The sequence below is a fragment of the Rissa tridactyla genome, chromosome 5, assembly GCF_028500815.1.
Source record: "Rissa tridactyla isolate bRisTri1 chromosome 5, bRisTri1.patW.cur.20221130, whole genome shotgun sequence".
In the NCBI taxonomy this organism is placed as follows: Eukaryota; Metazoa; Chordata; class Aves; order Charadriiformes; family Laridae; genus Rissa; species Rissa tridactyla.
In genome coordinates, this window is record NC_071470.1 from 39,031,385 (window position 1) to 39,046,447 (window position 15,063).

The 15,063-nt window shown below is 40.2% G+C and overlaps 1 protein-coding gene across 1 annotated transcript in view; it reads right to left on the reverse strand.

The window, feature by feature from the left end:
- Window positions 1-6,713: 6,713 nt before the first annotated feature.
- Window positions 6,714-15,063, reverse strand: part of DNAAF9 (dynein axonemal assembly factor 9) — a 78,278-nt gene continuing 69,928 nt past the window's right edge. Inside the window, exons 35-37 of the mRNA XM_054202775.1 lie at window positions 13,547-13,612; window positions 12,809-12,902; window positions 6,714-11,256 (exon numbers count right to left, since the gene is read on the reverse strand). Of these exons, the coding sequence (XP_054058750.1) occupies window positions 11,144-11,256; window positions 12,809-12,902; window positions 13,547-13,612 (273 nt within the window). The 3' untranslated portion in view covers window positions 6,714-11,143. The remainder of the gene's footprint in view (window positions 11,257-12,808; window positions 12,903-13,546; window positions 13,613-15,063) is intronic.

Sequence of the window (15,063 nt, forward strand, 5' to 3'; positions counted from 1 at the left end):
TGTCTTAAAGAGAGTGGTTTGTATTTTTGCCACTCTCCGTTAACACCTTCTGAGCTCCTGGACAACCTGAACTGGGCCTGAAGGAAGGGCTCAAGGCTCACATAGCTCAGCAGTTTCTGCAGAGGAAAGAGGTCTGAGTCGTGCCCAACACTGGGCATGTGTCAATAAACAGCAGAAAGCTGGAGCCAGCCACCCTTGCATCCCTGCCCCAGGCTGGACCGGCAGCTGGGAGGTGGGGGAGGACACGAAGATGCTTCTCTGCGAGGAGGATGGCTGCTGCGTCCTCTTTCTGCCGTACTCAGAACCAGCCAAGTCCAGGAACAGCAAGCAATTTCTTCATTTTCTTCCTAAAATTTAAAGCAGAAATCGTTTTCTCTGAGGCAAATTCTAATAGCATCTGTAGTCACTAGTGCACATGAAGATGTGTGTTAGGTAGGTGTATGTCATCCTGGTGGTAGGTTCAGGATGGAATACACCGAATAGGGACAGGTCAGCTCTGACAGCACAGGACATGTAAGAGGCACCGTAACTTGTAATTCTGTCGTTGTAGTGTTCTTCGTGCCAACAAAGGGAGAAGGGATGTGTCTGCTGGTACAGGATGAACTTCAGCCCTTATCTTAAGAGGTTCCATAGGGAAATGCAACAAAATTCTCTATTGTTGCACAGGAAACACATCTTTCAACAGTCTTCGGCATCAAACCTGCCTCTGGGACCTTCCCCGCCTGCTGGTGACATGCCTTCTGACCTCAAGCAAAGCGCTTCCTCCCCATTTCCCCACGACGTGGCAAAGCCTGCAAATAGCCTCAGAGCATGGAGAGGGCAGCGGCCCCCAACCCAGCACCACAGCCGGGAGGGTGGATGAAGCTTCCACATCCTACACTGGGTTTTAGGAAAGAGGAGGCTGATGTAGAGGGTGGGCACATGGGGCTAGGACCTGCTTTCCTTCCTGTGCTCGTACAGCCCAAGCTCCAGCAGCAGGACACCGAGCACACCCTGCATATTCGCAACCCTCTGACTTCAGAGACAACCCAGGCAATCCCACCCAACTTCCAATTTGATGCACACAAGCCACTTGAAATATTCTGCATCGGTCTCCAGAAGATCCTGCAACCCATCCTTATGTCTCCTATAGCCCCCCCTCTTCGCCAGGTCCTCAGTTACTCTTTCTCTGGGGTTTCCCAAAGCAAGCAGAGGCACAAGGAAAGACCATAGGCAAAACCAGCTCTTAGGCTGACAAGATAAAGAGTTAAAGTAGCAAAGCAAAAACTTTGGAAGAAAAACCGTTATGTAATAAATCAGATATTAGAAGGCAGGAAGGTGTGCTATATAGAGGAATCAAAGTCCGGAACAGGATGTATATAAAGCAAATATTGAACTAACTTTGATAACAGAGAAAAATAGAAGATTTTTGGTGGGGTTAACCGAAGGCTCAATTTTAACTATTATAAATTTCCTGTTTTACTCGTGTCGGGTGGTTTTACAGTGATCTATACAATACATTGTGTGCCTAATGATTTCCTAGCCATGAATGGGTCACTCAGATTTTACTTTCCATGCTTTTTTTTTTTTGGTCTGTCCTGGAGCAATAAAGCTATTGAAATCATCCAGGCCTTGCCCATTGGGTGTTTTCTTTCCTACCAAGACATCAAACTACCCTGAAGGTTTATTTTAAGCAAATTCAATAGGAGGGATCACACAAGCACCTTGTTGAAAGTGTACAATGGGAGCCGAACCCAGGGCTATTCAATTAACAAGTGCTCCATTTTCATGCTATTCCTGTTGTGAATTCATTTCTTTAATTAGGCTAGCAATTTATGAAGCTAACAAGGCACCATTTGTCTGCAGACACGTAGGCAAAGTAATTCCAGATCAATCCACACTGGAAGGCAGAGGAGCTCATGAAAAGCTAAGCAGAACTGGAAACCTCTGCAGATACTACCAGACTTGTCAAAATGAAAGAGATAATTAAGAGCAAGGATTGTGGCTAAAAAAACCCTGACTCAAGGGATATGTCTGGATTAATCTGGGAGAACCAAACTCATCTCTCTTAGGAAACAGAACTCATCAAGTAGGCATCCCCATTATCCATTCCCTTTCAAAACATCCTAAGCTTTACATTAGTTGAGGGTTTTGCACTTCACCTGCTCCTATTAGTAAGGGAGACCGATGTTTCTGCCATTCATTGGAGACCTTCCTCCCAGCATCTAATCTGCACTTTCCCTTGGCCACTGCATGTCTTCTCTGTTCTCAGGACAAAGAAAGGCGCATTTTCAGTGTCCCTGGCTGAGACAGGATCTCCATCCACCCTGGTCACTCTTGCTTACACATTTTTGGAGTATTTATTTTCTGATCACAAGTGACCTGAAAAGCACAGGCTATCCCAGTGATCTACAGGTGTCTAGGTCATCCCCGACCACACTGGAAATTCTGGCACCATTCACATCCCAGAACCTATTTTCATTTTTCAGAGATGCTTTTGCATTAGCCTCACATTTAGCTTTTCTTCCTCGGTGCTTTGAGTGATATGAGCTCAAATCCCTCTATCAAGATCTTCATGATTATTTGATTTTCAACGGTACTCCTCAGTCCTCCATGTCATTCTCTGCATTTCTTGACCCTCCCCTCTGTCTGTAAACGTCCTCTCTACATCCTTAGTAAATTTACTGTATAAAACCTCTTGTGACTGAGATAATTTTCATAAAAGTATTCTCTGCACTTGTTCCTCATGAGCTCTACCACATAACCTTCCCTCAGCCCAATTCTCCTTGGAACACTGAAACACTGACCACTCTCTCATCAAACTTTCAGCCAATTCCTGACTGAGCTTGTGATTCTTCCACCAACCCCCCCTTATCTCCAGATTTACAGCTTCCCATCTTAAAAACATACCAGATGTATTGCCTAAGTTCAAGTAGGTGAGAACTTCCACATTTCCTTTGCCTGAAAATGGAGTTATTGAAGGAGAAACTCAAGTTCATAAGGAACAGTCTGAATGATAAGGGAGATACGTCAGCTAACCTCATGAGGTCCTTCCTAAATGAGATTTTGCAGCTCCTAGGACACCCACCTGTGCATCCCTTCCATCCCTGTCTGTAGGCAGTAAGTTACTTTGGACCAGAAAAAAAACCAAGCCAAACCAAACTCAATTTTAAGATTTTTTTTTTTTTTAAAGCAGAGAAGATCTTGAGAGCGTCAGCTTGATCTTGCCTGACCTGACAAAACAGATTTTACCTTTTATGTTCCCCATGTCAGCACTGAAATGTGGGTATAAGACACATTACGTAAATACACATCCCTCAGCTGGCCAAATTTGGAAGCAGCAGAAGGCCAGGAGCCTGGGGCTCAGCTTCAGGTATCCACACTATGGGTTAGGCAACCCAAGCTCCAACTTAGCTCTGCCTGAAGATCCCACCAGGTGAGATGTCCTTTCATCTTCCCTTGCAGATGGGTCAGAGGCTGAAATAGGGAGATGCACAGCTATTCCCAGAGAGCCTCCTTCGACGGGAAGGGGAGGAGAGAAGCCCTCAAGTTTAAGGGAACTGGAAGAAGGACCTGGGGAGGAAAGGGACCCATACCTTTGAAGCTAAATGGTGGTGTGAGAAGAGTAAATATATATTATCTGGAAAGTTTGATTCTGCTCCACAGTGAGTATAAGGAAGGGGAGAAGAATAAGCCACTTAAAACAAGCGAAAAAGGATGCACCTGCACAGCCCCTTGCAGGAGCTGTATCAGCGAAGTGACCTTCTTTGACCTTTCTGTTTTGTTCCTGAAAAAGGAGACCGTAAAAGTGGACAAGCTTCCAAAGCGTGCTCACAAGATTTTAAACCTGTTGCACACTCCCCCTCTGAAGTTTTGGCTGCTAAAAATAAATCGACATTTCAACAGCCTCAGCCTGAAGAAGAGCGCTGCAGATTAGGGCCCAACGCGAAGGCAACAGGGCCAGGCAGAGCCGGCAGCAGGTGAGATACAGCACGGAGTCAGCGGCACTGGTTTACCCAGAGTGGGGCCAAGGGGGTTAAAAAACTGGAGGAGGTAAAACAATCACACCTCGGGTAATCTCCTGCTCAAAGCTTCTACTGCTCTTTGGTTTTGTTAATGCGCAAACGTAAAGATATTTCCTCTGATCCTCTAACACAACAACAGAATAGACGATTCCCAAGTTGAATTACCAGAAGTTTCCCCCAAACACTGTTTTCTTGTATGATTTGTTGGTGTAGCTTCATACTTTCAGAGACACCTGAAATCCCCCTGGGTTGCAGGAGCTATGTCAGTAAACGTTCACAAAACTGAGGCCACCAGGAGAAGAACCAAACTTGAGTCTCCATGGAGAAAGCACTGCTGGCTCATCGGGCGACTCAAGCCTTATCGATTATGAGCACCAATTTTGGAAAGTTTTAAGCTAAGCATTCTTGGGATGGAGAAAAATGATTTTCCCATATTTTTGCCATGGAAAAATAATCCAATAGCATGGATTACTGCACAGGGGGCAAAAGCTGCGGGTAGAAAGGCACATCTGCGTCATATAGCAGAGTCATAGGAAGCAGAGAAGGGGGGAGATCAGTAGATAGCAGAGCAAAAAGAGGCAATACAGTGCTTGCTTTAAAAGCTTCCCTGCAACAAATCTTACAGTCCATTACAAGTGCACACAACTACTAAAACTGTGAAGACAGAAACTGGTATCTGCAAAGCAAAAAAAAAAAAAAAAAAAATCAACTCACTCTGTAGGTGATGCTTCCTCCTTTTAAGCGCTCCAGACACCTCTGTCGCAACACGCCTTTGTTAAGCCCAGGGCTGACGTCCGCAACACGTACTTGGATAGAGGCACAAAAGCGACAGATTTGAGCTCTCAACTTGGTTAAGCACCCAGCACAGCCGACTGCACCTCGAGGGTGCAACCAAAAGTGCGCCTAGTATCACATGGGCGCACAAGAAAGCTGTAATTCGTGTTTTTGTGGAGGAGAGCATCCTGAGCTTAGCCCAAAATGATTGCTTAATACCATGTCATGTTCACGGAGGGGACCGTAATTAAGCCAGCGGTCTCCACCACCAGATGTTCCAGCAAGTCTGGTAAGGGACACGTCTCTCTTCTTGAAAAGAAGAAAAAAAAAAAAAGGCCCAATACTTCAGTATTGGGGTAATTTTTAGAAATTCCCAAATCACAAACAGCTCACCACTTGTCATACCATTTTTCTCTTTACACTCCAGCTAAAAGGGCTGTTACGAACAGAGCTGTAGAGACGCACTCCCCCAGGCCAGAGCTCCAAAGAACTACACATGCTAAGCTGGCAGTTTAATTTCTGCGGCCTTCCTGTAAAAGCATTTCTTTGCAAAGAACATCTCTTAAAATCATAGTAAGATGACGACTGTTACATTTTAATGATCAACCACAAACTGATCTCAAGTTAAATCGTGAAAACCCAAAGTGAATGGAAGATGCAGAAACCAAGGCAAAGGCAGCAAGCAGAGCTACGCACCAGAGAAAAGAGCAAAATTCTCACTTGAAAGATAATCCAGGCAGGTTTAAAAAAGAAAAGTAATAAACAAGTTGCTGCTTTCCCCCCCACACCCCCCCGCACTCACCTTCAGCAATTTAGCTGCATTTGAAGAGCATCTTAAAAGTAACTGCACAGTAAGACGTGCATAAAGCCATGGGCTGGGCTGAGACTCTAGATTTCCCTACTCAAGCACCTGAGGGATGGTGGAAACCCTCCCAGTTACTTGTCCAGCACTACAGCCTAGCCCAAAGGCTGGTGTTGAGAACATCCACCCGCACGACAGTAGTAACAGAATCCAAACAGAATCCAAAATGACATATTAAACTATTTTGAGGGGTCTGTAGTCTAATACAGAAATGAAAACTGGCTGCTTCCTTCGGACAATCGCTATCTAGCGCTACAGGAGTTGTTTAGTGTTGTGCTGATGGTGCGTAACACAAAGTCAAAGGAAACCGCACGTACTCAGCAGTTCAAAATCAGTGGACGCAACCCAAGTGCATTTACAAGTGGAAGATGCTTTCCAAAGCTAGCTGCATAGCAAGGCAAAACTCCTGGATTTCAGTCAAAAGTCCATGCATTGGAAGCTGCTATTTCTCATGTGCGTACCCAGAGCACACAAAACCAGGCTGAATTTTTACATAAACGGTTCATAAAAATCAATAGACCACAACATCTTCTCATTAAAAAAAAAAAAAACAAAAAAACAAAAACAAACAAACAAACCATAAATGCAAAAGCATTGTCAAACAGAGAAATCATGTGCAGATTCAGCCTAATCAGCAAACTGAGGTGACTCATGCCCAGCCTCCCACTCAGCGGCCAAGGCAGAAAAAGGAGGGTAAGGTGGGATTGCCCCCTCAATGGCAGCCCGATTTCAGATCAGTGGAAGCTGATCTTGAAACTGCGTCCTCATTTGTATGAATACAAGGAGTGGGATTTAGCTCCTGCGTTTGTGTATGTGCAACCATCAACTCACGCTTCCCTACAGTTGCTGAAAGACAGAGAAAGCAGGCAGGAAGCTGATTAATATCCTTCATCCAACAACTAGTTTCAAATTCTACCCAATTAGAAGCCCAAGCAAGAAGGTCTAAACGTAAAATAGCAGCTTAAAAAAATCCCTTCAGTCTTTACATTTTAGTTTGCATATAAATGAGTCACCTTTCTGCCAGTTTAGAAAACTGACAGATTTTAAAAGAAAACCGCTCAAAGCTTAAAAAATTAAGTTAGGAAATAGTTTATTAAAGAAGCCAAAGACAGATGGCAGATGGACACTGTTTATTGGTTCTTTCCATCACATCCGAGTTACAGGTGTAAAAGTCACACAAACTGCAGGTATAAACATGTAAAACAATATAAAAATAAATGGAAAGGTAATTTTATATTTACTGAATCAAGTTGTGTAATAAATACAATAGGCAAAAAGCTTCAATCACACAATTCAGTTTAACTGAAGTTACAGTAGTGTTTGTAAATACAAGTTTTTAACTTAAAGTTGCAAATATTAAAGCATTGAGAACTAGTATAAAAGTGAATTTTGGCACATTGTAAAGTGAGAAGTGTTACATTAGTATCTGACTGTTGTGTAAAAATGAAGCAATTTCTCACTAGCTTTCTGAGGTACATTTTTAAACAATCTAAAATTAGATCAACAACGTGGTTCTAACAACTCACAGTTTACAATTCACTATACTAGTTACAATTTTTCCCTTTTAAGAATACCAAAGTATTCCAGAGCTTAAATCTGTGCAAATTCAGAAAAGTTTCAATTAAAAAATAACAATAATAAAAAACTTATTAGGGAACTTTTACGTGCAACTTAAATGCTCGCTGCAATCACTTTTGTTAATTGTAAAGTGTAAAACTGGACTAATACCAAATTGCACAGCTTAATATAAAATACTCAGAGATTGCAGCGCAGTTCAAGTTGCAAACGTTCCTCTCCTAAGTTTATCACATTTTTCTCCCTATAACTTCAGTAACTTCTGATCACACTCATTCTCAGTGAGGGGGAAAAAAAAAAAAAACACCACCACAAGCCGCTAACATGAAGGTCAGCAAAGCATGTAAACCCCTTGAGGACTCTCAGCACTTCTTCACAACATCAGAAATGCCTGGACACAAAGTTACTGTTACCAATTTTCAAAATACAGTAAGAGACAGAGGAACAGTGTAATGGCACTTTTTCTGTATCCAAACATTTGTGGTTTAGAAATGGTGCTTTTTTTTTTTTTTCAGTTTTACAGTAGCTAAAAAAATTTTCAAAACTAGACCCTTAGAAGTATCTCAATCCTTACCTCAACTTCAAAAGAGTGAGGAAACCAGATTACCCTACAGAGGGGGTTTGATACAGTATAAACATCTCTGACCAGAGTACAAAAGTTATGTTCTTCTTCTAAAAAAAGTGCTGCTGATTGTTAGAAGTAACTCCAAAATAATTAGCAACCGATATTAAACTATCAGCAGCATCAGGCATTTACACATTTTAGTCCTCAAAGAGTTTTCTTTTAAACAGTTTAACCATTTGTGCTAATATTCTTCACTAGGTTAATTTTAAGTCCTTTCACCAAAACCGTTTTTCCTTTAAAAAAAAGAGGGTGCAAGCAATACAACCCATGACATCCATTTATTTTATGCTTCGTGAATAAATGATGTCATCTGCAAGGCACTACTATGTTTAAAGGATACCATTGTCACAGTTTCACTATTTCGGTATTTTTTCTGTTTTAAAGTCACAGTTAAAAAATAAAAAAAAAATTGAGGTAATCAAATTATTTCAATACCAAAATATTGAAATAGTACCAGTATGGTGAAAGGTCTTTATAATACACAGCTATTACCATATAGCATGCAGTACAGTATATAAGTATACTAGGCCTTTGTTCTGAGCTCTTCTGCTTCAGTTTTTAAGGAACAGCTCAATTTGCACAGTAGCATGCCAATTTTGAATACTTATTTCCTTTTTGTTCACGGGGCATCTCACTTGTAATTACAGCTCGCTACACCAAGCCCAGATGAATTGGCCCCATCAACAGTTGATTTTCGAGAGCTGCACAAATTGGAGTTCTTAAAAAGAGTTCAGCAGAGCAAAATAAGCTACAGTATCTTCATCTATCGTTCAATTGCACTTAAACCTACTCTGTTATTGACTCACGAGTTGAGACAAAGCATGAAGGACATGCCTGCTGTCCCAACCCCTGGTATTTCTTCTGACATTACATAGTCATACCACTATTCTAGAAATATGGCTTTGCAGATTAGATAACTTGTACTGAAAAGGAGCACACTGGGTTTACACTAAGCTTATTGGCAAGGAACTATAATTTTTTTAAGAATTTTCTAATGCCCCTTTGTATTGCAGTGTTACGACCAGAATTTTGTACTCTAATAATCCTGGTCTGATAAATAGTTTCATGCAACCAACTGTACCTAGTTTGTAAACACCCGCTAGCCCCCCCGCCCCAAGTCCACTGCTAGCTACGTTTATTCTACCAGGCACTACAGCATATTAAGACTAAAGTATAGCCATGCATAGATAAACTCACGAGCCTTATCACGATGCTCTATACCTGTAATACGGGTTACCCCAGAAAGCCTAGCAACACAAACTAATCGCTGGCTTTTATTGTACTTCACCAGGATACAAGTAGTTTATAAAGTTTATAAAGTCTCGTGGTGTGCAAAAAAAAATAAAATAAAGTGTTTCTTAAATTCAGACAGCTTTTTGAAATCTAGTAGGAAAGCTAGTAACGAAACCTTATCAACATCTCTATCCCAATCTGCAGCACCTGGAATTCTACCTCTGCACTGTATAATCACCACAGCACAGGCACCGAGACAGCTAGTAGCAATGTGCACTGAAAGCCTACCCAAAAGGTGTTTCAGTTTTTGACAGGCTTTTTGTAATTTCAGCCGTTTCAGATTCCAAAGGTAAAAAATATATTTCTTAAGTAAGGCATAAAACTGTATCTAGCCTTAGGTTTGACGGCAGGAGTTAAATCTCATTTTCTTGCCACAGAAACAGACTGTGTGGACATGTTGTAATGTTTCGAGTGTACTGTAAAAAATTATTCACTCCGTTTCTTACTGCATTACATACATCTGCCCAAAAAGAAAAGTTGCAGTTATATTGGAAGATTGAGCTGTTCCTAAGGCAAAGGAATATGAAAATAAAAATATTCTCCTAGACTGTTTTCACTTGATTAAATTCTGAACACACAGCATGTTACAATAATCTGCTTATTCAAATAAGCTTCAATAATTACCCTTAAGTAGATGCTAGGGTACCTTATAATCCTTCAGTCAGTGATCTATGATGTCTTACATAAAATTGTACTAAATTAAGTTAGAGGACAAGTTGCCAGTACTCCTCTTACAATATAATTTAGTAACTATAAAGGTTTTGTTGCCAGTACTTAAAACCTGGTGTATTAAGTTAGTGAAATGTTATGGCGTGCAAATTCTTTTGAAAGCTTCACAAACAAGTTCTTTCATATTTCAAGTATAGTTTTTGATATTTTTTTACCTTTGGAAATAAGTCATCTTCATGAAAAGGAATTCTTTATCTAAAGAATCTCCCTCTTCTCTTGCTTTGCTTCGTTTTTAGTACTGAAATAAGAATCCTTCAGAGATAATCTTCTAAACAGCAGCAAGTTGCAGATTACTGCCATTCATGTCATATTTTCCAGAACACCAATAACACCAAGAAAAAAGCAAGATTATCTCCACTTATCGTTTCACCCTTTTCTTTAGAAAAGTCAAAATTTCAACGGCAGATTCAAACTGTGCAGAGATTATGAGACACGCTGTCCCCTCAGAAAAATGCAGATGCCTAAGTGTTCCCCCATTTCTCGCTTTGGGAACACCCTAACAGCTGGGGGATTACTCTTGCGAGTTTTTTAATTGTTCCCCCATTTCTCGCTTTGGGAACATCCTAACAGAGAAAGGATTAGGTACTCTTCCAAGTTCTTTAATTGTTCCCCCATTTCTCGCTTTGGGAACGCCCTAACAAATAAAGGATTAGGTACTCTCCAGAGTTTTTTTTAAATGTTCCCCCATTTCTCGCTTTGGGAACACCCCAATAGATATAGGATTAGGTACTCGCTTGAATTTTTTTTAAATGTTCCCCCATTTCTCGCTTTGGGAACACCCAAACAGCTGTGGGATTAGGTACTCTTCCGAGTTTTTTCAGATGTTCCCCCATTTCTCGCTTTAGGAACATCCCCCAATCCCACATGCTGACATATACTGCTGCTCATCAATGCTCCTGTGCAACAAGTTTCAAGGGACACCCAGAGATTAAAGAAGTTTGATTATCTGCACGACAGACCACTTCCGTGATTACATTCTGACCTACTAGGAAATACAGTTTTGCTTCTTTTCTTCTTTTAAACAAGTTTTCCACTACTAGCCAGAGATTCCAGGTGATGCTTTTTACAGTCTGGAATTAAGGTGAAGTGGAAGCAAACCTGACAGTACAAACAGCTAAGCAGTTACCATATTAAAATGCCAACCTCACAGGAATGATCTCTTAGTCTTACAAGGAGTGCTGAAAACTGACATTTCACTTAATTTTCTAGTTAACCAGCAAGGACAACAGCATTTTTGGTTACTGACAGTAGGCGATTCAGAAATGCACAGAACGCACATGCTTATGTCTTCTGCTCAAAGAGATCATGATACTCTTGTTCTTCTAATTCTCTGTTGTACTTCTCTATTTCCCTGTTGGCTTCTTCCAAGTAATCATTCATGAATTGGTCCATTACTGATTTTGAAACACTAAGGAAAAACATTTGTTGCAAATAGTGTCCATTAGAAAAGAACATAACAGGTTTTTTGAAGGATGTGACAGTTCGAGGACACTTACTAAAACCAGAAATTCAATATATTACCTTCCGGAAGTCCCGCAGCCAGACCTAACCACAACTACTCTCTATTATTGGGGAATATAGGATTTGCACAATAGACATTTCCCAATCAAGAGGAAGAACATAGGAACAGCAAAACTACAGCAGGTTTGCAGATGTTTAGAGCTATTTTGGTTAAGTGGAAATCTAAAAAACTCTGCTCAAAATTCAAATCATCCAGAAGTGGTTAACCAGTGCCTGCATATTTTATTGTCAAACACCAAGATGGTGGTGGAGTAAAGGTCCCGTGAATGTTGAGTCCCGAGTTCGTTGTTAGGCTATTTTCTGTCATTATACCCTAACTAGGAGCTTACCCTGCAGACAGAAGTCTGCTGATTTAAAATTTTAAAGTTGTCCCACAGGGCATAGAAAATAACGGTATGTTCTTATTCCAAAAGAGAATCACAGAACCCACTTGGATTTTTGTAAAGTTTGTCGAGGTTCAAGTGAAAAGTAAACTGGGAATATAATACCAAATTTGAAATTTCAGTAATAAAACAAAGACAAAAGCAATAGAAGGTTAGAATAGGAATACACTGGAACATTAGTATTACTCTGGCATTTCTTGCCAAAGACAAAAATATGACCAGGTTTAAATTAAAAAAAAATAGAAAGAATTTCTGGAAAATCGGAAGGACCCTGCTCCAGCTGTAGTTCATGTACTGCAAACTGTCACCAAACAAGACCACGAGGACAGTTCATCTACAAATGTGTGTATGCCACAATGATAGTAAATCAAACTGCTTGCTAAGCTGAAGTAGTTTGAAAATAAGGTTTTACTTCCTTAAGTGAGTTTAAAAAGCGATGACAAAAAAATGCATCTCCACACCTAATTCTGAACACCCTGTTCATATTACTGTATTGCATCCAACAAGGTTTTTCTCATATTGAGTTACAAAATGAGAGCAATCATTTAACACCAGCTTCACTGCAAAATATGTGGCAGAAAAAAGGATACTGTAGTAAAACCTGAAACAACCCTGATTGGTTTTACTTGAGTATATGCATGCATGCGCGTGCATGGAAAGTTATATTCTTTTGGAAGTTTTATCAGTCACGACCAGGCATTCAGCAATATTAAAGCACTATTTGATTTGAAAAATATTTCTTTGACAAGCTGAGGTCCATAAATTATTCTCTGCATGAGCTCATATACAGTTTGGGCATTGTTACGTTGGTTCTATTCTGCTTCTCAGATCATATCTCTGAAAAAGCGTTTTAACAGTAAGCTTTAAATGGCAAGTGGCCACGCTCAGATTTAAGGAACAAAACTTTTCACTTCGTACCATCACCTGCAAATCAAACCAGCTCTTCACCATATCATGTGTTTTGACAGCCTACAGTTCTGATTTACAAAGCCTGTTGCCTACTTAAAACCTTCACCAAAACCCCACACTTTTTAAAGGATACGTGGATGGTAATCCATTTTGTCACCAAAAAAATTCACAAATTGCGTCCCGTTGTAAAAATAACCAGCTGGAAGTGGATCCAAGTGGCGTTTCACCTACATTAGGAAAGAATATACCGTACATTAAACACTTAAAACTCAAAACTGCTTAGAGACAGTCCTAACAAACTTAAATAGATAAAAGAAAAATTCCTTCTGATGAACTTAATAGCCAGGGAGGAAGGTGTGGCTCCTGGCTATAAAGCAGCGCTCTGAAAAAGCAGTATGACAAATGACATCCATATGGACTAGGGGAGTTAGGTACAGTGACACTAACCATAGCCGTGCCAAACTCTTAAGAGCCCAACTTTAGAGATAGCACCTACAACCTCAAGGTAGTTGATGAGGGCAGGATTAGGCATTTGGGATCCTAATTTGCATGTGGCAACCTGCACAGCACAGAACAGAGAGAAAATATGGGGAAGGACTATTACAGTAACCAAAATTGTATGCAATACCCTACACCTCCCCATACTTTTAGGGGGTAACTTGAAGCCCTGACATAACACCAAGATTCATCTCTCAAATCCCTCCTGGACAGCCTCACTTATATTTGGTGTATATAAAAGGACAGTAAGTGCCGCAATAATTTAGTGCTTAGCACACTTGTTATGGCAAGTATGGGAGGTGCTCTATCATACAAATGGATATTTAAGAAAATCAGCCAAAAGCAAGGCTTGCCATTAATTGCTTCTACTTACATGAATGTTTTTTATTTCCTGAAGGGTTAGCATTCCTCTGGTTTTCAGGGCTTTCCTCTGAGGTTTCTGTATTAAGAATTAGACCCCAGTTATATACCTACTGAGTGACAATGTGATACTACAGTTTAGTTAAGAAAAACAAACAAAACCACTGAACAGAAAACTAAGTTCTTTCCTGAAAATGTGGATAACAGTAGCAAAATCTATGATCACATGCGATCATGCTCAAGCCCAGCCCAGAAATACTCCTTTTAAAAGTGTGAATTTTAAAAATCAGTTTCTAGACAGAATTATTCGATTATATCAAGGCACTCAACAACTATGTTCTGAAAACAACAGTAAAAATTAAGTGATCTCACATAAAGCACTGTTAGAAATGACAAATTCTAGAAGTATTTTAAATAACACCATTTATATACAGCTCTACTACAAAAACAAAGAAAACTGGCACAGGAACAGAAAAACAATTTAGTTTTCTTTCATGCAGCAACTCTTAGAACTATCTGAAACCCTAAATTAGCCATGACTAGTGAGACTGTACAAAGACTGTGTACTCTTGAACTCCTCAAAGAGGAAGCACTTCACACTTGAGATAGCATTAAAGTTCCAACTTTTCATAAAATTAAAACAGCATTCCCTAGAGTGCTTTCTTACACATCAAAAGCATTTGTCTCCATATATTACCCATGTGATATCATCACAGAAAATGTATATTTCCCTGAAGTAACACAACCTGATAGAGCAAAGGTGAGAACCTGAAGATATTTAGGAACAGCTCCAACACTGGTCTGCAGGAAACTTTTTTCCCTTCCTACACAACTTTTTAGAGATACTATGCAAATCCTAAGCCATAAAGAAGTAACCATGAGTATTTTTAACTAACTAATGTTCCAAAATGGGCATCACGAAAGGGCACAGTTGGAACTATAGGCTCAGGTTCCAACTAGAGTGCTAAAATACGCAATTCATATGGTTGAACAGTTTCTGTCCATGTATATTTCTGAATCAAACCTCAAGACTCACTTCCAAAGACCTTAATGTGCAGCCTGGCAAAAGTAATACCTGCTGCTATTGCTTTGTTGTGTAGCAGCAAACCATCTCATTCTGGTCAAGTCATGCCAGTCACTGTGAAGTTAGCAAGAAATCACAACTGCAAAATGTGCCTTCTGGGCTTATGATGTGCATATTTCCTCTTCCCTACTCCAACTTCTATTGCATAGGTACATTAGCCATACAGAAATACATGAAGTCTTACATAGCTGCACACTTGACAAATTAAGTAAGACAAGGTGAAAAAAACTACACCCTCCATTTCAGTGGACTACTTCCAAGGAGGTTTAATTTAGTGAATCAAAACAGTTTTCAGCTTTGCAGCATTCAGGTACCTCAATAAGATTTATTTCATACTACACTTCAGCTTTTGGCAATCACATCTCAGCTAAATCATATTGTGTTTATTCTGGATGTAATCCATTTGTGCTCAAACGTTCAAAAGTAGATCAATCCACAAATACACT